Source organism: Gymnogyps californianus, chromosome 2 (genome assembly GCF_018139145.2).
Source record: "Gymnogyps californianus isolate 813 chromosome 2, ASM1813914v2, whole genome shotgun sequence".
NCBI classification, from domain to species: Eukaryota; Metazoa; Chordata; class Aves; order Accipitriformes; family Cathartidae; genus Gymnogyps; species Gymnogyps californianus.
Window position 1 is genome coordinate 42,301,037 of NC_059472.1, and position 24,755 is coordinate 42,325,791.

Genomic DNA, 24,755 nt, shown 5'->3' on the forward strand with positions numbered 1-24,755 from the left:
GGCCTGGGGCTGATGGTCGAGTCCCTGACGCCTGGGGAGTGTTGAGCCTTTCAGGGGTGGGGGTTACAGGCTGTGGCCCAGCACTTCCAGGCGGATGAGAGTAATGCTCAAGAGACGCCGTTAGTATGCTTCCACTTGCGTGTTTCTTAGCATAACCCAACTGCCAGTTGTTTTTTTAAGGTGCCTGCATATTCCCAAACTTCTTTAGAGGACCTTATTTTCTTCAGAAGTCCTTGTTTATATAAAAGCTACCCTGATCTCTATTTTGCTCCCTGTGTATTTTTGCCTGTTCTGTGAAAAAATGATGGATTTTTTTTTTTTCCTTACAAGTTCCTTTGCACAGAAAAATGGATAATGCGGGGAAAAACTGTGTTTCTGCAGAAGTATCTGATATGTTGGAATCAGTTTCTTTTCTGAACATAGCGGGTAAACCCACACCTATGGAGTCAACAGTGTTGCCTAATACAGAGGAGCAGGAGGTGTGGATTGGTTTTGTAATATGTCTTCTGATTATGTTTTTTTTTTTAAGCTTTAATTCTGGCAAATGTTTCTTTGGTAAGAACTGCTGTATTCCCCTGCCCCCAAGATGTTTGATTCTTCTGCTTACTCCTCATTGTTTACAAATAGATCATAGCCAGTAGCAAGTGCAGATGGTCAATGCTACGTGATGTGTTGTGCTAAGCTTTTGAGAAGGAAGGACTACAGTAATTGCACTTTGAATGTAATGTGACTGTACCATTCTTTTTAGTAAGCTAAAAGATAGAGATCCTTGTTGAAAGCTTGTTAGGTGCTTGGAAATAAAAATCTGTAACGCTGTGCTGCAGTACGCTTTTCAACATAGTATAGACATCTCTGCATTTTTAGAATGGTACGTTTCCTGATTGACTTCCCTCAGGTGACTTAATTGTGTATGATTAGTGGAATGCTGGTCATGGGAGGGCTGTGGAGAGCTCTGGTAAATCCGTCTGCTGAATGAACAAGTTGCCAAAGTAGCAACTTTGAAGCTCTGTGAGAAAGGAAGGAATGCTGGGATCCTTCTCAACATCTCCCTGCTATTATCACTTCACCTGGATGGGGAGACCTTTGTATAATGGTACGGGATGGAAAAGCCCACCTCAGCAACTGAGAACTGTTTCATGGTTGTTACTGCGAGGTAGATGAGAGGCTAGTGCCTGGATGGTGGTAATGAAGCGGTCCCTTGAGGCTAAGAATATGTCCATCTATTAACTGCATATGCTCCATACAAAATGGAAGTGCAGTACTATGGAGCAGCTGTTAGAAAATACAGCTTGAATTCAATACAGAGGGAGGCCAGAAGGTGGAAGCAGTGCAGTTTATACCTCCGATAGTGTGATCTTTTTAAATCAAAATACTGGCTTTGTCATAAAAGAACACTAATGGGGGGGAACAAAAAAGGGGTTACTTAAGGACATGAGGAGGTAAAGAAGCAAATGAAAGCTTAGGGTCTGAACTTCACAAGGAAGGAGAAAGTGAGGCAGTAAGATAAAATAGGAAATATTGCATCAGAGATGTGTGCTAATATGATTTGGAGGTGTTCTATTTAAAAAGTGGCCATTATAACGGTGTATTTTTTTTTTAATGAATAGGCATATCAACCTTTGAAAGTCTTCTTGAGAGTGAGGCCCTTTTCTATAGCAGAGCTTGAAAACCATGAATCTCAGGTTAGTTGTAGAATTAAGAAACAAATTTTTCTTCTCCCCTGAAGAACACCTAGTATTGTAAGCCAGGACTTTCTTTTATAAAAGCCATGTACTGCTTCTAAATAGAATTAGTGGACATGTGGATAAATGTGATTTTTTTTATCACAATTTTTATTAATTTGCGTGGTACAGACATGCACACCTGTAGCTCTGCAAAATTCCACTGGGTACATTATTTAAAAGTTGGTGTCACTCTTGATTCTGTACAGTGCTCAAGAAACTAAGGAGTTTCATGGAAGAGATTATGCAATTCTAGAGTAATTCAGGTATCTGACCCTTGAGTTTCTTTTTGGAATGCTTGAATAGTCTACTACCTTGTCCCAGTGACTTGCTGCTCATCCTGTCAAATTTTTCTATAACCTCTACAGTTTATATGGTCAGATTCAGATACTTCAGTGTTTTACACACACATACATGTGCACATGCAAACATACAGAAATACTACTCTCCCTTCCTCCCCCCCATCCATTATGAACACTGATGCAAAGAATTCATTTAGCTGTCCTTTGAGGACAAGGTCTCTGCAGCATATCTCTCAGCCCTCGTCTTTGCAGGGCCTCACAGGCTCTCTGATAGACCTCTTGTTCCTGACCTGTTCGGAGAAGGATTTAATATTAGATCTGATTTGCTTCTCGCGATTTGCTCTTTAAAAACGTATTCTTGCATTTAATCTGCAAGAGTTGGAATCTTTGTATTTTTTTCACTTGGATTTTTTTTCCATCAACTTCCATTCACCTTTCCTTAGGCAGTTCTTGGTGAGTAGTATGCACTGCCACAGTGCTTCCAGTTTGGTATCATTCAGCAGTCTGAGCTGGATGTAAGGGTAAATTGATTTACAAAATCAAATTGTTTTATGAGTTGTTTATCTCATTCCTCTTTGGAATGGGAAATTTCTGACTACCTGACCATTAGTGAAACTACTTGTTCTTAAAAGCAGGGAGGGAGGAAAAAAGTAAGTGTTGAAGTTTGTACTAGATTTTTTTTTGAAGCTCTTGTCTTCATGTAGTTCATGATGAAATAGTTGCTCTTCCAACATATTAGCTGTATAACCTGTTTTGCATGGTATGAAGGCTTTTTCCTCAGCCTCCAAAAACTATGAATGCTTGAAAGATCTTCAATGTCTTCAATATTTTCTACTCTCTTAACTATCACCTGAATCTGTGAGGAAGATGCTTGGTAACCAATGGGAAAAAACCCAACCAAACAAAAAACCCTTCCCATCTCTATAATCAATGAGAGATCAACTTAATTTTAGGTCCTTTTTTCCTCCCTGCCATGCATAGTTTTCAGGAAAGCATCTTTGTTCCAAATATGTAACAAGAAAAGAAAAAAAGTAGAACCCAAGCCCTATGTCTTATAGCTGTAGACTGATGCTTGAAACAGCGACAATCACCAGGTTAACTGATCTGTTGTTGCTTATAGAGGTAGTGATTTAGGCAAGTAAAGCCTCAGAGCTCTGGATGAAATTCTGTACTCTTGATACAACTGCCAGTGATTCTCTGGAGTCACCCACTGGAGAGCAGGAAGTTGTGTTCTTCGGATATAAACGATGTGTACAGTGCCAGAAATGGTCCAGCTCCTGCCAGCTTACCTGTGGCGTTAGCTGGGGGAGACAACAAGAGTGGTGTGTTACCAGCTGGATTCCAGCTCTGCAGATCTGACTACTTCAAGGCCTCTACTCATGAGCTCCTATGAGGCCGGTGGCAGCTGATGGCACATGCTGCAGATACTGGATTCTTCTGTAGCTCTCTAGGATTTAGTACATCTGACCAGCATTCCTGTTTCTGGCAATGTGGGAGGAATGTTAGAGAGTATATGGGTTTAGAGCCTGACACAGTGAGCAAGTGATTGGTCTAAATTCAGTACCCAGCTTCTTAAAGCTTCTATACCAGTTGATAAACAAACTTGTTAATTGAGACTCCTAGGAAGAGCAATACTTCCTGTGTATGTGCTACATGTGGATTATTAGTCTTACCAACTCTGGCCAGCCTCTGAACGTAAATTTCAGATTTAGTTACAATCAGTCCTTGTGGCTGATGCTTCAAGACACTGTTAAACTATACTGGTCATTCAGTTTGTATTTTTGGTAGCCTGTCTGGTGTGAAATAGATTTTCCTGTGATACTGCATTCTACATTTATCCAGTTAGTGAATACTAGGTAATTGTATATCGCCTTTACTTAGTCGAGAAATAGCAATCAAATTAGTCTTGAAACTAATTCATTTTCCTTCATTGCTGATAACACCATCTATCAAGCAAAGGATAATGCTTCAAATTTTTTTAACTATGTTTAAGCTGGTCATAGCTTGTTTCACACTGAAAATGATTGAAGTGCAAAACCAGTAAATTTCTATATAGCTTTGTTTTCATAGCTGTATAGGCTACTGCGAGCCACAATCACAAAATACTAGGGTTTAGAAAGTTTAAAAAACAAACAAACAAAAACCAAACAGTTGCTGAAAGGAATCCTAGAAAATTTTTAAACCTCTCAGAAAACTCCAGGCAATTGCCCTCACTTTGTCTACACTCTGGCTTTCATGTGAAGTGACTATCTCTGTAGTTGTTACATGCCTCAAGAGAGATTATATGTAAATTTTACAACTGTTCGTAGCTCTGGTAAATAGATTAAAACACTAGTTTGGGTTTTTTTTTCAGATAGCTGTCTTCCTAAATAATTTTGTGTGGTGTTTTGGTTTACCTTGTCGTGTTTTTTAAGGGTTGTGTAACTATTGAAGATCCCCAGACCGTAATTCTTAATGCACCCAAAGAGTCTTCTGCGATGAAAAACAGCGAAAGAGGGATTGGTCATTCTGTGCACAGGTTCACCTTTTCTCAGGTAGGCAGACTTTTTCCTAATTTTTAGTTATAGTTTGCTTTTTTCACTGTAATGATAAAAATTGAATTTTTTACTATATCATGCAATGCGGCTTTTCTTCTTTGAACTACATGTGGTGGTACTTGCCTTAAAAAAACCAGACTGCTGATTATTTACTGTTAGGCTGTCAAGAAAGCTGTATTACAATGGAGGTGCCTATTAGATGAAACAAGGAAGCTTCTTTGGCAGCTCTGTTGTTTTCTTTGATTAGATGCCACAGAAGCTTCTTGTAGGCACAGACTTACTGTGGTTCTGCTGTTCCTGCACATGCCCTCATCTGGAAAGTGTTACAGGAAATCACATGTTTAAAGGGACTTATGTAAGCATGTGTTTAGGGACTTACTTTTGAAAGAATAGTAGCCTGACTGCTTAAACCTTCTATACTGGAAGTAAGTTTCTTAACTCTGTTACCTACTGCAAGAACTTCTGTTCTTACAGTATCAAAAGATAAACAGCTCCAGACATTGAGTCATTTAGACCATTGTAATGCTGATCTTCTTATCAATTGTGAGTGACTGGTGCAGAGTGAGGAGGGGATTGTGCATCGCCAGCAGAGCTCTTGAAAGTATCCACTAAACAGTGTGTGCTCAGTAGCGTTCTGAGCAGTTTATTTTAGGAGTAGGAAAATATTCAAAAATAAGTGCAAGCCTGAGTGCCTCTCAGAATTAAGCAGGCATCCTATAGAACCCAACAGAAAACGTTGAATCAGAAGGGGTTCAGGCAAGACAGAAAACTAAGCTGGTATTTCCTACTCCGCTTGCTCTGAAAAACTAGTCACTATTAATCAGTGCTTAATATTTTGATATATTAAACTTTTGTGCCATTTATCACTCCTTTTTTTCTTTCTCTTTCCCCCCCCCCCGCCCTTCTCCAAGGTCTTTGGACCAGAAACTACTCAGAGTGAATTTTTTGAAGGCTCAATGAAAGAGATAGTAAGAGCATATGTTAATGGAGTGAACGGGCTGGTGTTTACTTATGGGGTTACAAATGCAGGCAAGACATTCACTATCCAAGGTATAAAATGTTTGACAAAAAGCATATATAACAACCAAGTCAAAATCCAATGAGAAGTCTATATGAATGTCTACATTTTATCTTTTGTTATTTTTAAGGGACTTCAAAAGATTTTGGTATTTTGCCTCGCTCACTTGATGTGATTTTTAACCACATAAGGGGAAGATATTACCTGAAGATGAACTTCAAACCGTATTTGAGCAACGACGTTAAGAAACTAGAAGATGCACAAGTTAAGCAAGAAGAAGCCATAAAAACTGCTATTCTTGCATCGCTGAAAGAGGTCAGTGACCAAATACCTTGTTACTGAATGAAGCTTCTTAAAAGCTTCCCATCTGACAGACTCTCTTTAAAATCTCTGTTTCACTATTGATTCTTTAGATTTATCTAAATCTACAGTGTGGATACTTGGTGAACCTTGGAATAATAAGGCAACTGGCTGGTTTTGGAGCTCAGGGTAAACTGGAAGAACTTTCTGCAGCAGGCAGCACACAGTTCAAACCAAAAACCATTGCAAAGCCAAAGCCTGGATTTCTATAGAGGAGCAGTTCTGACACTGGTGACACTAGCCCTTGAAAAGTCTCTGAGAGCTGACCTATCTCAAACCTGCTTCTTAAGTGAATCTTCTTTTGGGTCAGGTTCCCAGGCTGGATCTCGGGGCAGTTGCTCAAATTCTAGTACTAGCTCAGGAGAGATGATGACAACATCTTAGCAGGGACAGCAAAGAAGGCAGAAGAGTCCCTTTTGGTGGAAGACAGTCTTAAGGCAGATTAAAAAGTTTGTAAACCTGTGATTTATGTAACTTCATAAAGAAACTTTTCTGATACAGCAAGTGAAGTGAGATGCCACAAAATGAATTTCCTAAAAGGATTACAGCCTGCTTTAGAGGATTGTATGTATCTTTAACTCTGGTCTCCGAAGATCATAGGTAGAATAGAGGAGTCTTTACTGTGGCAGCCTCCAGTTCTCATTATCTAGTCATTTCCGTTTCCAGCGTAAGAAACGGGTCTAACCAGAAAATGGGCACCCTTGTGTGTGTGACAGTTCTGTACTTCTAAGCCCAGCTGCAAATTGTCACAAGATGTCTGGCTTTTTTTCCTTTTGTTCAGAACATTTTTAACCTGAACTGTGATTCTGTGCATTTAATCCCAAAATGCAGTAGGCTCAGCTGATTATCATTCAAAGCAACTCTGAATTCTGGGAAGTACAGAAGTAAAGATTTACTGGGTTTTCTTTTTTCTGTGGTCTTTAATACCAACATTGTTAAAGTACTCTAGTTAGCTCTGAAAGAATATCCTTCTATGAATCAAATTCATATGTAAAGTTCCACTCTAAATTCTATTGCTTAATTTAAACTCTGCTAACTGAACTTTGTTTAGTCTGAGTCTGGTTAACTTTTGAGGAAAGATCTCAGATGAAAAATCTAAAAGATGCTAAAGATTGCATATTTATTTTGAGAGTGTCTTAAAAGCTCACTCGCACTGTGTGTGTATGTGCATGCACAGGGGTTGGGGATCTTTAAATTAAAATTGAGATGGTCAGGAGGATAGTAGGTAAATATTTTTAAAAACTTTATGGAACCTACAAGCTTGCAAGAAGGAACAAGCAGGAGCTCAAGGTCTAGAACAGGAGGTCAAATACCTTATTTTGAAGATAACTATACTTTACAAATATTCCTTTCTGTTAAATCACAATCTGACTTTATTAATAGTTTAGTTACTGAATGTTGCAGTAGGTGATCTAGATGCTGATGCACTGCAGTGAAAAACAAGCAAGACTCCACCATCAGGAAGGAAAGGTAAAAATGCATCTAGAAAATAATACATGACAAGACCTTGCTTATGTGTTACAATGCTTCCATAGTGATAGCTCAGCTATTCCCAGTACTGAAGCTGTGCTTCTTGATAGCTTGTGAATGAATAGCATCACTGTTTGGATGCTCACTCAAGCTTGTAATCTCAGAGCAGATACAGTTTGGTGGGCTTGGTTTTGGTTTACATGGATTTCTGTAGGCCCTTTTCCCACGCTCAGTTTACATGTCATGCAGAAAGAGCTTGCTGTTCCTTTCATTCTCTCAGTTAAACTGCTCTGAGTTACTGCAATACCCCTGTATTTAATGTTCTACTGTTTATGTTCTCCATACAGTACTGCTGCAAAAACTCTTGCTTGGTATGGTTCACACCCTCTCTTTCCTTCCCTTTACATGTTCTATTCATGGGATTAAATACTGGTTTTTACTGGATTAAAAGCTGCTTTACTTGCATTCCTGTTGCCATCTGTCCTCGTATTTGCTATTAAATGTCAGCTTCTGTCGCTGGCAAACAATGTCAGTTCCTGTTCCCGCTTGTTTTCAGGCAGTCATCTTCATGCTCTTTTCTGTATTTGGTCTTATGATTTGAAGAACAGTACAGCAACATAGCTAATTCACTCAGTTTTGTTGAAATACCTTTACAAAATCTTACCACATGCACAAGTACTGTGGTACTGTTTTTTTTACATTCTGTCACATTTTTGACATGCATAGATGTGCTATGCATGTCAGTCCCATACCCTGCTTTAGAATTCTGCTTTGTACTTCACAAACAGAATGAATAGAATCCATGCTTGTGGCTATACTTGTAACTACTCAAGAAACATAAACGTATAGACAGCAGTCTTTGCAAAATGGTCACTTATAAAATAAATTACAATGAAATCATGTACTATTTATCTTTAAAATGGAAGATCTGAAAGTATGGCTTCATACTTTTCTATTTGTAAAAATTCAGTTTTGGATATGCCAAGTGAGTAACACAGGCATCAGTAGATGATCCATAATGAACTTAGCACTGCATTCAAATAGCTGGAACATTCAGGTTTAGTTCTTTGAATCTGTTCCCCTCTTCTACTGTAGGATGACCCTCTATCAGGATTGGGTTTGGGGACATCAGGGTGAATGTCCGAATGAGAATTTGTATCGGCGTATAAAATATGGGGAGGGAGGTAGCATGTGGAGATGTTGGAATCTCTAAATAGTGGGAGTTGCTACTTCATTACACTAGTTTTCCTAGGGGTAATTTGAAGCCTATGCTTTGACAAGTCTTGGCAGGTTTTTAAATTTATTGATGTAAAGAAATTCAGCAAATGTATGTACTTAAAGAAACCGTGCTGTTATTTATACAGGGTTTTTAATGGCCTTTTAATTCAGTCTGAATTAAACCAACATAGACTGTTGGTTTATCAGATCTTTAAGTCCTTTATGAAGCTATCATTTCACTCTCTTTGAGGTCTTAAAGTAAGTTTGACTCATACTTTCACAGACCTGGCACAAGCCTGTGATTTGCAACAAGCAAGCAAATTAGGAATCTCTGCTGCTTTAGTCTCTCCATTGTCTACCACCCTGCCATCTGTCCCTGAAAGAAACTTACTTCTCCAGTTCTTTTGGTTGACTGAAGTACTGTTCAGATTTGTCCAGTAGTTCATAAAGGCATTCTGGGCTGTCGCAGTCTGACAGAGGATCTTGTTTGTCCCAGAAATGTAAACTAACTCTCCGATGTTAGCAGCAATTGGTGTCCAAAACAGGTTGCTGGCAGTAGCAGAGAGCAGTAATTCCTGTGGGGGAAGGAGCATTTATTGATTTCAGTTCAGTATTGTTAAAAACATTTCATTTGCAGCCAGAGTAAGGGTGGCTTAACACTACTTCAATATTTAAATCTTAAATACTGGAATTACTGTCATTTTTAACTTGTGCTATTCTCAAGTCTGTTCATGTGGATGTAATGGTCTCTTCTTTTCTCAAGGAGACAGAAGGCATCTCAAATACTATAACAAATATGTGTGATGTGGAGTCAGATTCTTCCAACTGTACTTCAAAAAGTCTTCCTTCTGATTCACTAGGTAAAATAAAGTGGAAAAATTTTGTGGAAAAAAATAATAGAAATTTAGCAATATAAGTGAGTAACTATTGGTGGATTAAAAAAATCTCTGTACTATACTACAAAGTAAATATATATAGTTTTTAACCAAATTTTAATGGCTCAACTCTGGAGAAAGAGTATGTAAAAATATTTTTACTAGCTTTGCTCCTTTGGGGGCAAGAGGGAGACTTAGTTCTGCAAACTATGTATAAACTGCTGGAAGCTTGTGGTAGAGGGAGGCAATAGCTTAACTTGGGCATATTCTGGTTACAGGTGACTGAGAAGTTTGAACGTTCTTGGGTAAACTCAAAGTTACGCAGTACTGTGTATCTAATTGTACAACAGATATATACAAGCCTCCTCCTTTTAGAAGGTTCTATATACTGTAATTAAAATTTATCAATGAGTTGTTTGATTGTTGAACTTTATCTGTTTTGGGTTAGCAGAGAAGAACTTTGTTCCACTTGACGTATACAGGACTAATATACACCAAAAAACACAAGCATCTGTGTGGATTTCATTTTGTGAAATTTATAATGAATATGTGTATGACCTATTAAATGTATTATCTACATCAAAAACTCAGAAGCGCAGAGTCTTAAGAATTTGTGAGGACCAAGGAGGAAATTCTTATATTAAAGGTAATAATACTGTTTTATGACCTCGGCAGTTTCACAGAATTTCTTTAATGATCAGAAGTGTATGTAAAAGGTCTCTTTTCACAGACTTAAAGTGGATTAACATTCAGAGCACTGAAGAAGCCTGCAAAATACTAAAAATAGGAAACAAGAACCGAAGCTTTGCTTGTACTAGAATGAATGAGCAATCAAGTAGAAGGTTTGTTCCTCTAATTATAAGCATACTCTGTCCCTTTTCTTTTAAGGGGAGGGAGGAGGGGAAGGGAGGGAGAAGACTTTAGAATATGTTTGAAATGAACCACTCTTCAATAATAGTTTAAGACTTTCCTTGATTATTTTGGTTTTATTATGAAATTCTTTTTGAAGAAAGCTAGGAGAGGCCCTATGACTTTAATAGTAGCTGGACTTGGGTTGCTTTTCATGGCTTTGGACAACCAAAAAGATCAAATCACATTCATTTTTGAGTGCCAACAGGGCTATCCATCTTGGCAAATGCTAATGGTGCTAAATGGGAACGGCTGTGCAAGGACATTGAAGGAAAAGCTGGATAATTCTTCTCTTACTCAGCTCTGGAGAGGGATCAGGAAGACTCTGGCTTGATGGAGTGGGGGGAAATAGAGAAGGTGGTATACTTTCTGTTGAAAATGCCTTCTTACTTGATTTTAGTGTCCTCTTATTAATTTGTCCTTTAAGTGTGGAAAGGCCATGTTGTATATTTAGCTAATATAATGATAGTGTTACTAAGCCTGCTTTTTCTCTAAAAAGCAAGAGTTTTGCTGTTCTGTATTAGCTAAAGACAGCTGCCATTAAATTTCATGCTATGATTCCACCTGAATTTCGCTCAAGCCTAAAGTAGTGCAGAAAAGAATTGTGTGCTTTTCTGGCAGACTTTTGTGCCTAGAATGTCCTCTTTTTTGCTCCAGAGAATATGCTGACTTCCACTTAGCTTGTTTCTAAATTGTGTTTTTGTTTGGTTTTGTTGTTTGGTTTTTTTAGAAACTTCATTCTTAAATTGTGAGTTGGTGCTGAGGAGTAAAGCACTGCTTTAAATATATATGAGAGAAGTTTGTCTTCTGTGCTTCCTGATTTACTGGATAAACTGGGGACAGGGCACTTCTGGTTCTAGGATTTTCTTTTTGGTTTCAGACAGCATGTCCACTGCCTTTGTAGCTTGATGTCTAAAACAGAATAACTGGATTTTCAAGTGCTACAAATTCAACTTTTCTAGAAAACAGAATAATTTCAAAACTGAACAAATAACTGTGTATGTTGAAGTAGGCAAAATTACAAATTACAGGACTAACCTTAACTTATTCCCTCCCCCGCACCCCCCCATTTATTTCTAAGAAGTTAATTCTTCAGATTTACTGAATTCAGATACTGCCTAAAGTTTGAATACGAAGCAGCTACCTGAGTACTCATCTTCTGATCAGTAGACTTAAGTGAACTGACTTGTTTTTTCTCCAAGACAGCTTGTAGGCTTCATGTGATATTTTTCCCTTTCCTGTATTGAAAGAAATGGAAAGTCACAAAATACAACTTATTGCTGCTTTTTGCTGCTGAATGAATGCATTGTGAAGGTAACTAATGTAAATTAGTGAATTAATTCTTGTTCTTTCCTCAGCACTGAACTTTCTGTAGCATACAAATTTTACTTTGCTTCAGTGACTGCTTAATTTTCATAATTGTGGTTATTAAAAAGGACTTCTTTCCATTCCAGTCACAGTATATTTTCAATCAGGCTACTAAAGCTAACTGATGAGCATCAGCCGCGTGTTCTTGGAGTTTCAGAGTAAGTGAATGCTTCAGCTGATTAGCAGAATGTAAATATTTTAGAAAAGTTGATAAGGTGTAAGCATGCTAAACTGGTGAACTTTCTTTTAATAAACAAATCCTCTGAGAGCTGAGAAGGAAATCAGAACTCTACTAGCTGCATAAAACTGACTGGAAACCCAATAGGGACAGGCGTAGAAGTGTTTCCCTGTCTCTTTTATTCTGTTAAGGTTTGGCTGAAGGAACCTGTTAAAACTCCGTCAGTAGTACATAAATTGAGGGAAATATATGTATATTGTATTACATAATGGGGAGGCAGGGACAGAAGCACTGTGTAATACCACACTATATATTCCGGTAAGCAGAATTCAAATGGCTGGCTGATAGAAGCCAGTCTCTAAAGTCGGAGTGCCGCAGTTAGTGCTGAAGACCCAAGGTGCAAGCTATGCCAGTGTATCTTTCTACATAAACCCCAGACTAGAGTTTATGGTTTGAATGTTTGTGGCAGCACATTTGATGTGCTCCTGGAATGCAAATTCAAGTCTAGCATCCAAAAAGAATGCAGGTGACATGCTCTGGGACTGCTCCACGGTGCAATCTACAGTAAGAGGGAATCATCAAGTGGTTTGCTTAAAAACTGTTCTCCTAATCTAAAATGCTAATGCAGGTGCACCCTGTGAGAGCAGTGCTAAGTCCTTACACCCCTCTGTTCTTTTGTGGTTTAGATGAAGTGGCCTAATCTTTTGGCTTGAAGCCATTTAGATAGCTTTTTGGTTTTTTTTTTCCTGATTAATTGTCCATTTAGCTTGATATGGAAAAATGAGGACAGCCTGTAACAAAGTGGTTTAGTTCAGTCCTAGCTCCTACTGATTTCTTTCTTATCTCTGCTGAGCAGAGATGGTAATAAATATACCTCACTGTGAGATAACACCTTTTAATGTCAGACATTACAGTGATAAATATTCTGAGGAAATGACTGCATCTGTATTCCTTGCTGTTCCCTGTCTTGGTGTATCCCCCTGGCAAAACTTGCAGCAGCTGTTAGGTGAATGACAGAGTTTGTATGTTGCTTAAGGAAGAAAAAAGCTCTTCGTCTTGTACTGAAAAGGATAAAGATCATAAGGTCATAGCCTTTCACACAGTTGAAATATGTGCCTTAATAATATGTATAGTATTAATATGTACTTATTTCAGCTGTGTGAAAGGCTATGATCTTACAAAGGTGTTAATTTATGTAACCGATTACTCACTTATACATACATTTATTTACATAAAATATCTAAATTCCAGAGCTTCCTGTATTTCAAGGGCTTTCTTAATATAGACCTGATGAAATTCCTTGATTATCCAGGATAATTGTCTCTGATTGTAACCTGTTGTACCACGAGGGACAATTCAGTGGCCTGAGTTTAGTAGCACATAATTGCTATAGTCAAACAAAGAGTTCTGAAGTGATCTGGGAAGGACTTCTGGCCTCCTATTTGCAATAGTGAACAAATGGTTCTCTAGCCAAAAGAGGCAGACTGCAGTGTATTGAAGTGTACTACTACCCTGCAATCCTCTCGGTGCTGGAACTGGTGAAGGTGACTGTCAAAGTGCTTCTGTAGTATAGCCCCACTATGCAAAACTGTTTCAGAAATTCCTCTTATCTTGTCTGGAAGTACTTACTTTAGGATTGCAACAAAATTTGGGTTCCTAAACTGAATTCTTTATGTAAGAATGTCTACAAAGTTTTAGATTAATGCTACAAGCAGATTTCTTTGAATGTGCTGAATAGACTGTCTTAGGAGCAGCAATCTTATTCAAGTATCTTCATATACAATGGGAAGATAGATAGGTTAGTGCCGTTATCCTAAATACCTTACATAGTGCCTCCTGGACAAAATGTCAACATTAAAGTACAACTTATTCTGTGATCTAGGTAGGCTGAAATGAGTCACTCATTTACACTTTAGACACATAAAGAAATAAAGACATGCAGTTCTATTTTCACACTGTTTAGAAACAAGTTCATATGTGTGTTCTGGGTAATTCTTTCATGCAGGTTGTCTTTCTGTGACTTGGCTGGATCAGAGAGGTGCAATAAAACACAAGCCTTTGGAGACAGACTAAAAGAAGCAGGAAATATTAATAATTCTCTTCATATCCTTGGAAAATGCATTGCAGCATTGAAGCAAAATCAAAATCCGAAGTAAGTGACAAGTTGTAAACAGGCCAAGTTTTAGGTTGAAACCCTAAGCATCCCTTTATGTTTCTGCGAGGTGTTCACATGGTCAGAAGAAAATGGAAATCTACAAAATCTTGTAAGCTTCTTTATTACAGATGTCACTGGAATACCTGAAATGAACATTCTTTCTCTAAAACTGTTGTTTGTGGAGAATAAAAAAAGGGCAATTAGCAGCAAACTACCAAGCTTTTTTTAGCGTGTGTGTATGAGCAATACACTGTGTACAAAGCTCCCGTTTTGTCCTCTTCCCTTCCACCTCCAAATTATACAAGTAGACTCATCAGACAGCTGACATGTCCTGTAGTTAGCTTTTGGCTTGTTCCAGTATCTGCTTTGTAACACTAGGGAACTGTGATGCAGACACTATACTACTTTTACTTTGAAATACTTCAATTTGTTGGAGAGCTTATCAGATCCAGGAAAGACCTTGCTTTTTAATGTTGAAAGAGCTTAGGCTTAAATATGAGCATCTACTGGATCTGTTTCCTGAAAGAGAGAAGGAGAATTCAGCTAAGTTACAGTATCACTCAATTTTACAATTTTTTTTGTTTCACAATTTTATTATTATTTCCTCCATGAGGATGAAGCCAAGCTATATTCCATTCAGAGAGAGCAAATTGACTCGTCTGTTTCAGCCATTCTTTTGTGGAAAAGGCAAAGCTTGTATGATTGTAAACATTAATCAGCATGCTTCCACATATGATGAAACACTACATGTAATGAAATTTTCAGCTATAGCCAAACAGGTAAGAGTGCATCTACTTTCTCTGCTATTCTGCAGTCTTTGTTACTACTGGTTTGTGAAATGATTGTATGGACTTGAGTGTGATTCAGACTTCTGATGCATCATATTAGTTCTTCTGCATGTGGCGTCCCTCTAAAAGGCTTCTAGTGGCCTTGCCCATCCTCAAACCTATTTATGGTAAGAAGTTAAGATAGGTGCAGCTGTCTGGCTTGTTCAGTTCTACACCACTGACAGTCTGTGTAAAAACTAGTCAGGGCACTTTCAGATGTGACTGGTTATAGTCTGAGCAATGCATATATCTGAGCAAATGCAAGATTTCGATTCAAGCTTTTGATGAACTGTTTAACCTGTGTGCAGTTCAGCATCTGTTGCACAAGATGACAATTGTTCAAAACTTCTTGGACAGCTAGTGGTGGTAGTAAAAGAAGTAGCCTCTTTCTTATTTTGTAGTCTAAATGAGACCTCTTGTGCCTGTACTGCTCCTATTTGGCTAAGTGCAAGTAATTAATAACAAACAAAAAGGGAAGATGCTTTATTGGTAAGTTAATGCTTGAAGGTAGTGCGCTCCTCTCCTTTGAAGGCAAAAACCCCTCTGCTAAATCTACATGCTTTCATGCTTTTTCTGCTAGCTCTGCTTGTCAGCCTCCCATTAAATTCAGGACTTGGTGTTAATGTTTGGCCTTAAGTTCATTCAGCTTCCCTGGAAGCTGCTTCTTGCAGGGAGTGGGATGGTGGGCTGTGCTGTGTCTCATGGCAGAAATAAAGTCCTTTTCTAGTCTGGAACCATGGATTAGTTCTGACACATTCCAAGTCTGTAATGGCATGTCTAATAGGATCTGAGAGAGAAAGATTTTTTAAATTCTCTTCAGCTGCAACTTTCATCATAAGATAAGAGTGTGCACTGAGACAAGCTTCCCTGATATGTTGTCCTATGACATACATACTTAAAATCTTCTATGTAACTAGCATGAATTGCTGAATCCTGGTCACAGTATTTCAGGAAGGAGCAAATGTTTTGGAGATTTGCTGCTTTTCATCAACTTTCCAGGAAACTACACTAAACCCTTGTATTTTAGGGGGAGAGAAAACACCTTTCTAGACAAGCATACTAAGTTTGTTAGTAGATAATCTTTCCCATTTTCACTTCATTAGAGTATCATAGAATCATAGAATGGTTTGGTTTGGAAGGGACCTTAAAGATCACTAGTTCCAACCTCCCTGCCATGGGCAGGGACACCTTCTACTAGACCAGGTTGCTCAAAGCCAAAGTACCAAGGTCTTATATTCGTATTGATAATGTTTTTGTCTGCTAAAAGACATGTAAAATTTTAATGTTCTTGTAATCATTAAATATAGTGTAAATACAACAATGCATTCATGCCACTTCTTCCTCGTATTCTGATATCTGCAATATTGACAGTATTGATAAATCAGCGCATTCAACTCTGGGTTTTCCAGGTAATCCAGACAATTCTACCCAAAAGTTTTGATTATTTTCCGCCCAAGCTAGTTGGAGGCGACGGCAAACCTATCATGCACTTTGATGCTAACACATCTGTAGATGACTTTTGTGACAGTACTGAAACCTCTGCAGAAGAGGAAGTGGACATCACCATTCTGAGTCATGAGGTAGATATGTATCTACTCAAAATTGTACCCAAGAAAGCCATTACTCTTAGTTCTAATATTAGAATCTTTTACCATAAGAGATGTGCTGGAAGCTGTATCAAATGAGAACTGCAAGCTTCTGCTCAGTGTCAGGCAGACCTAGACTTTAAGTGGTCTAGTTCTGAGGTAACAAGTGTAGTTGTGGAAGGCTGCCTGCAGCTTTCTAGGTAGGTCAAGTGCTAAATTTGGAATTCAACTGATTGCTCAACGAGAAGAGTAAGGAAGCAGTATGTGTGTTTAGAACAACATTTAGTCGTTTGTGCTCTTTTGGGAACAGCAGGAACAAGTTAAGATGCAGCATTTTAAAAACAAAGCTATACAATCTAATAGCAATAAACTGTAAAAATCAAGTAGGCTTTATGCTAAACGGTTGTACAAATTAATATTTAAATGCCAAAACAGTAGTAAACCTTTTGATAGCAGAAGCCATCAAGATGGAGAAAGGTTGTCTTTGCAGTAGAAATTCATGTTTGAAAATATTTAACCTTTGGTGCAGCCTGCCTGAAAATACAGGCCTGTAGAATTGCCCTCTGTAGATGGCTGTCTGTCTGAATACTTCATTTGACATGCATATCAATATGTGTTTCTAGCTTGTTTTCTGAACTGAAATGTGTTAAATTTAGGATCTTTTGAAGACTACAGAGAACCTAAAGGAGAAGCTAGTTGCAGAAAGGCAAAGTAAACTCCTTCTGGAGGTGAAGATACGTAGAGAGATGGCAGAAGCAATGTTCCGACAGCTGTTGGAAACAGAGGAAGCCTGGAGGCAAGTCATATTGCAGTCCTCTTCAAGACTGAAAGGATTTCACATATATAAATGCATACATTTATATATATACACATATGTATGTATATACATATATATGTATATGCAAGACATGCATACTCATGTTATTTAGAGAAGTTAGGGCTGGACAGTTTCAAAGCTTCTGATGAAAAGGGAAGAAGGAACATTAAAACAAACTTGTACAGATAAGCCTCTTCCCATGTACAATGAAAAAGTAATGCTGCTTTCTGTTGAACTTTTCTGTTTAATTTGTAATTAGTGGAGATTGTCCTGACTTGTTACTAGTATTTAGCAGATGTGGAAGACTGTTACAGGTACCCCACTGAGGCTTGTGATTGTTCTAAAACTTACACTTGGTCATGTTAATATGCATGCATGTGTGTGAGGTAGTGTGAGTTGTATTGTTTTGATCTCTCCTGGATTCTTGCTCCTGGATGACTTATGAACCATTGTTAGCTTACTATCTTATAAATTACTGTGGCTGCTTGCACTGATGTTACTAATTTGGGGATTTTTTTTCAAGTGTGTCCAGATTGCTCAAGCTGAATTCACTTCCTCTTAACTCTTCTCTTCTTGAAATCAGTTTCCTGCTGTTTGAATTGCTAACAGAGACTAACCCCAAGTTAAGTTGCCAGCTGAACACACTATGGTTTAACACCTGCACTGACTTTAAAATTGTTTGGGTGTGTTTGGCCAAACACATGAAACAGCAGTGATGCTTTTTCTCTGAGCTGATGTTCTGTGTCACTGCTGGGGCATTTTTTTAAACTGTGACAGGAGTAATGTGTAATGTATTGAAATAATAAGGCAAAATGAATTTGCCATTTATCTTTAATGGAAAAAAAAAAAACCAAACCCAAATCCAATGTGAAAGACACCCCCTGGAAATATGCTTTAAATATCAAGTCTAATTGGGTGTAGTCATATCTATCACTACATGTTGACACACTTTTTTTTATAAAACTTTTGTTTGACAGATCTTAAATATGTGTTCTTCTGTAGCACTTTTCTTGGTATATGCCCAGTAGAAGTTATACCTTGGTGCAAGTCTGTAGGATCATTGAGAATAAAAAGGAGAAAAGGGAAAAAGTACTTCTTGGTCTCTTAACTTCACTATTTATGATTAGATGAATAACTTTGATATTGCCAGTTAAACACATGTAGTCAAATTGTGATAGCTGAAGTGCTAGTGTATTAAATAAAACTAACATGTTCTCCTCAGCAACCGCTTGGAAGATATGAAAGACAGTTATGAAGAAAAACTGGAGAGCAAATTTGAAATGTATAAAGAGGCCATCAAGAAACATGCATATGTGTGTGCAATGGAACAAATTGAAGATCATTACGTTCCCATAGAAGAATTTCTAGCTGAACAAGAGAAAGTTGAGGTATCACTTGACTGCTGCTAAAAAATGTGTGCTAGCCTCTTAACTGTAAATTTTGCTTTTCCTTAACAGAATCATTCAGAAATCCTAAATGTAACACTGAACAGTCAAAATAACTAGCAGTTCAGCCTAGCTGTTCTGGCGTCCAATGCTAACCATAAGGATAGCGATGTCTTCTCTCTAACACTACATGTAGTGTATACCTAAACTTCCTGATCTTTGAGGGCACAGTTCAATTAAATCCAAGTCATCTTTATCTCTGTAGTGCAATGATTGGAACACCTAGAGGGATGGTGTATACAGCAGTCTGGCTTTGTGGAGATCCTTGGAATTGTAGGGTGTAGAGTAAAAAGCTAGTCTGAAAGGGCGGTGGGTAATTTAGTACAGGATAGCTATTTTAATTATAATGGATCTCTGCTCTGAAGGTCTAGAGGGAGGCTTGTGGGATAAGGAACTGTGATGAGAAATCAAACTTTATGCAGGAGAGAACTTAATCTCCTGAATGTACTTATACTAGAACTGCTCAGATTTGGCATCAGTAAGTTGCTATTTCTTTTGCAACTGAGCCACATTAGCCATGTGCAACTCTATCAGTCTTTACTTTTAGCCTCTGCATAGATGGCTAAGTGTATCCAGGCAACAGATGAGACCTGTAGGTCTCAGCCTTTTCAGAAGGTCTGTAGTAGAAGAATAGAACAACTGCAGTGTACACCAGAAGTGCTTTCTCACTGCACTCTGCTGTCCAGGAACCTGTAAGATGGCTCACTCCACTGGTAGGCAAGTTCCTTTCAAGACATGAGGGAGGTGGGTTTCTGTTGTAGATTGTGATATATAAACATTTCTGCTTTTACAGCTCTCCATTCAGGTGCTGACAAGCAATGCTGTACTGTGTAATGGCCTCTTTTTCCAGCTCCTTCACACTTGTCTTTTTTCCCCACTTAGACTCTGTTTTTATGTTCACTTAAGCCCTAGCTATACACCATGTTGGGGTGGAGGAAAAGAGTTTTAATAGTGCTCTCTATATTTATAGCTGCCTTTTACACTGGCCACAAGGCTGCATAAGGGAAGATTCAAAGAACAAGATGGCCTTGGTAGCAAGTCAGATAAGAAACTGATGAAATCCCTAAGATGTAAAATTCTTAATTGACAAAGGAGAGCACAACATGAAACCTGAGTGGGCAGCTTCAGAGAACCAGAATTAGATGAATAACTTTTTCTTGATGGTGATGCTTGTTTGATTTCTCACTGTGAAATACCACCCTAGCAATCTGACAGGTGCTGAAAAAGAGATTGAGATTAAAACTTAGTTCTATGAAATATGTTCTTCCTTATTTAGCAAGCTAACTGACAACAGTGTTTAACACAGATGCACTGAAGTTTCCTTTCTGCCATATGATTACTTTTAATACAGTTTGGAAATCTTCAGACTGGAAGAGTTGACTCCTGTGTAAAGTAACTTCCTCCTAGAAGGTCTTGTGATCTGAGTGTTATTCCTCACTGTGATTTCTCAACCATAACCATCAGAACATCCACCTGTGAAATGATTTTAAAACTGCGTATACATGTGTAGTATAATTGAAGGACATGCAGTAGTGCATCAGGTTAAGCAGAAAGTTAGACAAATTCTACCATGTGCTGTTCTTTTTTCAGGATAGAGAGAGTAAAATACTGCAATTGGAAAGGCAACTTGATGAGCAGTCAAGCAGGCTGTTGGCTCTGGGAAGTCCGAATTCAGATATACTGACTACTGAAAATAACATGGAACTAGGTAGGAATCTAATCTGGATATTCAAAGTTCAATTTACTTTTGGTATTGTGTATAAACAAGCAAACTTTTCTTTTGCCTATAGATCTTATGAACAAGACCATGAAGAGAGTCAATGAAGGATTGCAGAGACAATGCAAAGAGAAAGAAGAGGTAGCTCTTGCTTAGTATTTAACAAATCTGGAGATAATAGTCCTAAACTCTGGCATGGTTCAATGCTTAAAGATCTGCACTGTAGACAAAAGCATGAAGATTCCTGCAAATGGGCGTCAAGTTTACGAAAAAGCCTTTGCCCAATTGTGGATGACTTCTGCGAGAGATTGGCTGTGTTCTGGCTTTATTCTAGTTTGTAAAGGCATCTACTACTGTAACAAGTCACGTGGTGAACATGATGCAAGTTGGAAGTAGGGAAGTATATAGCCTTGTATTGGAATTTATTGTAAACGTTGCTGCCATGGCCTCAGTGCTTTCCTTCCTGAAATGCTGCCTGCTCATCCGCATGGCAACAGTTACAGAATCTGGTAACAGTTTAGATCTAGAGCCAAAATAGTGCCTCAAACCAGGCCTTTCTGTAAGTACTGAACTCCGCTATCCCCTTAAACTTTTAAGTAAAGGGTAATGTCTCTGTTCTTCAAACAAACAAGATCCCAGTGTTCTGAATAGCATATAGAGGTGGAAACTATGAGCTTCAGGCTGTGTTATGGAAAACAAATATTAATTATTTTTAGGTATGCATTTTTAGTCTATACCTTGAACGAACTTCTTGTAAGACTACAGTTAGTTTCCCATGTTTAAAGAGGATGGGGAGGAGGGAAGAGACAAGCCTTGCTCCTTTCACTAATAACAAATAGGAGTAGAGGTTGGAGAAATAGTTCCAGCTGGTTCTAATAAACCATGTAAATGGAAAGTGAACTTAAATCCCTTTCTATTGAGAAAGCATACTCCAAAAATAACTTTTTTTTCCTTACCAAGTTTAATGTCTCATGTTATGGCCCTGGCATTTGTTTTCCAATCCTGTTATTGAGAGGTCTACATCATTTTCCATTTCCTATGTTAATTTCAAACTTTGAAAGTTTGGCTTTTATGCTTGATATGGGGATACAGTTTTGATTGTTTTGTGTGGCTAGAAAGTGTTAGAACGATGGGATTGCTCTCACTTCAGTTATTGCCAGGCAGCAGTTTAAAGCGGTTGGTTCCATCAGTGCCCTTCTGCTGCTTTGCCTCACATATCTGTGCATGTGTGATGAGCAATTCACTACTTTTTTTTCTTCCCATTCAGTCATTAAACATGGGTAAAGGGTGTGCGTTGTTTTTTTGCAATCCAGATGTTTTCTCTCCAACCTTGTAGAAGTAAATTAATGATATAACTTTAATTTTGCTGGTTCAGAGTTTCTTTTCCCTCTCAGGACTTAATCCATCAATATTCCCATCAGAAAGGTGAGGTCTTCTGTTGTAACTGTGCTCCAATTCATTATACGAATAGTGTTAATGAGACGAGAACATTCTTTTAACTACCCTTACTGAAAAGGAGCAGACTGTTCCAGAAGTAGCTTAGTCTGTGCTGCTGTTCTTTGATTGACAGGTCTGTGTAAATCTAGTAGCTTCAGCACAATAGCCCTTGAATGCTCCAGCTGTATTTTATCACCAGAAATGATTGGACAGGAGGTTGAGAAGCAGACTTCATCTTCATTGCTTAGATCTTGCAGTTTGTACTGTTCAGTATTAATCAGAAATGCTTACAGTGTCTGTCTGAGTTCTAGTCATAAACAAAATTAATGTAAAACATGCTGTCTTGAACTTCAGTGTGTATGGGTTTTATTTTCAGCTTATAAAATCTCTGAAGTTTAAAATACAGAAATTAAATGAAACCCTGCTAGAAGCTAATGAAGGCTGCAGAAAAATGGCAGAAGAGAACAGTCAACTGAAGCGTACAATCATGCTTAAGGTTTGTCAACAATTTAAAAGCAACTTTAATATGGCTTGTATCTATAATTGTACTAGATGTTTCTGCCTCTTTGTACATGTAAAAACATTGTTCAGCCTTATTAATTTCTTTTGATGTTAGCATTTTTTCTGTCCCTAATTTCCTGAATTATGAGCTCAGAGCCCTTGTGTTTCATTCCTTGACTTTGTATCTTGTAAGACAAGATTCCTTTTTCAACTTAACTGATAGACTTGGTCAATAGAGTAACTCTGTGCTGACAACTCTTGCTAATCTAAAGATGCCACAAATTATTGTCAAGCAAAGAAAAAACTACTCAGGACTCTAGTCATGAAGTGTTTTGCTGAGGGCAAGCAAGGTGTCAGCACACAAATGCTAGTGCAACAAGACCTAAGGATCTATGGCTTTAAAGCTATACTGATACTCCTGCAGCGGTGGCCAAGCTGGATAAGAGATATGGGCAGGTAAAATACTTCATGCTGAAATAGAAATCTTTCCTTCAAAAGCAGGGACTTCATAAAGTTGACAGCATCTGACCTCAGATATCAACTAGATTCCTAAATAAAAAAAAATGAAAATTTTGAACTCTTGACACTTTGCATCTATACCTCATTTGTAATTGCAAATGAAGCAAGGCAGGTAGAAGACTGCTTAGTGATGTTTTTCTTTGAGCATTAAATTACCTTCTGCATGTTTTTTAGTCAAAGTCTGAGACTGAAAATTATTCATCTTGAACTTTGTTTCTTAATTGGTTCTAAGACATAGGAAGGTGACTTTTTGTTAACCACAAGGATTAGAGAGCATCTTTAAGACTCTGTATTCTGCCCACTCAAAGCATTTACGCAGTCCTGGTTAGCAGACTTACAACTATAAGAGTTTTGATTTGACCAGTTTTGCTTTCAGTAATTGCAGGTTAAGACAGGAAAGCCTTCTTTATTTGGTTGCTAGAACAAAAGCAATTCTTTGCATAGTGTGGCTAGCATTTTAGCATCAGCTTCTTAGTCAGACTTGGTCTCTAATTAGATCTGATGGCCCCATAGTCTGCTGTTCTCTAAATTACATAGAAGTAATTCAGAAGAAATGGGTACTGAATAGCCATTTGGCATAGTAATAACAAGAGTGTTTACTGGTATAGTAAAATAATCTGAAACAGAAAATTAACTATATGAAAAAGACCTTGGAGTGTTCACATACCTAACACAGCCTTCTCCTCATAGGATCAAGAAATTAATAGTCTTCAGAACTGGGCTAAACGTGTTCTTGAGCTTGAAGAAACAGTGTCTTCCCTTCAAAAAGAACTTGACGAACGGAAAAAGCATTTCTCTATAGAGGAGCCAAAACAACAAAAAACCAGGCGAGGTTTGTTGGCTAACCTGAAATCCACAGTAGCAGCCACTGCTAGTACACCTCTTGGTAAAGGCTGGGGGAAGTATGAAGATGCTTCATCCTCTTCAAGAAAACAAGTACTGTTTGCTCATAAAGCAAAAGAATAATATTTGATTAATCACAGTGTGCAATTACTGGGCTTCTTTATCAATCTTAAACTGTTGGTAGCTTTTTCTCACTCTTAGATGCCATCTTCACTGTCATGTTAACTGACAGAAAAATGTTTAATACAGAAATTTTTAAATTGAATCAGGGTTGAATTTAGAGCTATGTAAGTTTAGGTCTAAACTTGTGCTTTTACTGTTGATATAGGGATGTGATTTGAGAAATATATATACATAAAATTTTAATTCTTGAGTAACTGCTATCATGGTCTTCTATACTGATAAATGTGTGATTCATGCAAAGTGGGATGTTCCTCATTTGCTGCTCGTTACATTTTTAAATTAAGTATTTAATTTCATTGTTGGTTCCTAGAAATCAGATGGCTTGTAAGCTTAAACTCAAGTAGTTAAAATAGCTTGGTGGTTCACCAAACTGAGCAAACTGCTAAGAGAGGCAACAAAATGAGGTCTTACCTGACTCCTTGCTATTTTTCAGCTAACTTGGCTTTGTAAAGGAACTTGTTTTAATATTTGAATTTCCACTAAGAATATGCATTAAACTTTGAAAAATCTATTTATAATAAAATTTTCCATTGCTGAATTAAGCTCTGACTGTTCATTTTATAAAGGTGAGAACTGGTGAAATCAAGATAAGGAAAGATCATAAACTTAGAGGCCAAATGATCATAGTGATTGACATGTGATGATCTTGAGTTGAAAGAATCATAGCCTTGATTATATTACTTACCTTTATCTAGTAACTCAAGGAAGGAAGACTGGAGCACGATAAAATTTGAAATAGCTTTCTTAGAGCCATTTCAGTCAGTGAGGG

The 24,755-nt window shown here is 37.9% G+C and overlaps 1 protein-coding gene across 3 annotated transcripts; it reads left to right on the top strand.

The window, feature by feature from the left end:
* Positions 1 to 115: 115 nt before the first annotated feature.
* LOC127013816 (kinesin-like protein KIF20A) lies at positions 116 to 24,514 on the top strand. 3 transcript variants are annotated; one of them, XM_050892847.1, is made up of 19 exons: positions 116 to 180; positions 331 to 479; positions 1,608 to 1,682; positions 4,438 to 4,557; positions 5,472 to 5,610; positions 5,709 to 5,893; positions 9,390 to 9,486; positions 9,950 to 10,147; positions 10,232 to 10,343; positions 11,865 to 11,936; positions 13,962 to 14,108; positions 14,725 to 14,890; positions 16,348 to 16,518; positions 17,181 to 17,320; positions 18,564 to 18,729; positions 20,377 to 20,494; positions 20,577 to 20,644; positions 22,317 to 22,436; positions 23,651 to 24,514. In XM_050892847.1, exons 2-19 carry the CDS (start codon positions 348 to 350, stop codon positions 23,924 to 23,926), a joined length of 2,502 nt encoding a protein of 833 aa, XP_050748804.1. In that variant the 5' UTR covers positions 116 to 180; positions 331 to 347; the 3' UTR covers positions 23,927 to 24,514. The 3 variants fall into 3 exon arrangements, with proteins under 3 accessions (XP_050748804.1, XP_050748805.1, XP_050748806.1); XM_050892848.1 differs by having other exon boundaries at positions 9,953 to 10,147; XM_050892849.1 differs by having other exon boundaries at positions 331 to 422; positions 9,953 to 10,147.
* The last annotated feature ends 241 nt before the right edge of the window (positions 24,515 to 24,755 follow it).

Bases quoted from the DNA above. Each gene is read 5' to 3' on its own strand.
- LOC127013816 (XM_050892847.1), top strand. From the start codon at position 348: ATGGATAATGCGGGGAAAAACTGTGTTTCTGCAGAAGTATCTGATATG. The intron at 10,148-10,231 runs GTAATAATACTG...CTCTTTTCACAG, and splicing joins AGGAAATTCTTATATTAAAG to ACTTAAAGTGGATTAACATT. The intron at 11,937-13,961 runs GTAAGTGAATGC...TCTTTCATGCAG, and splicing joins CGTGTTCTTGGAGTTTCAGA to GTTGTCTTTCTGTGACTTGG.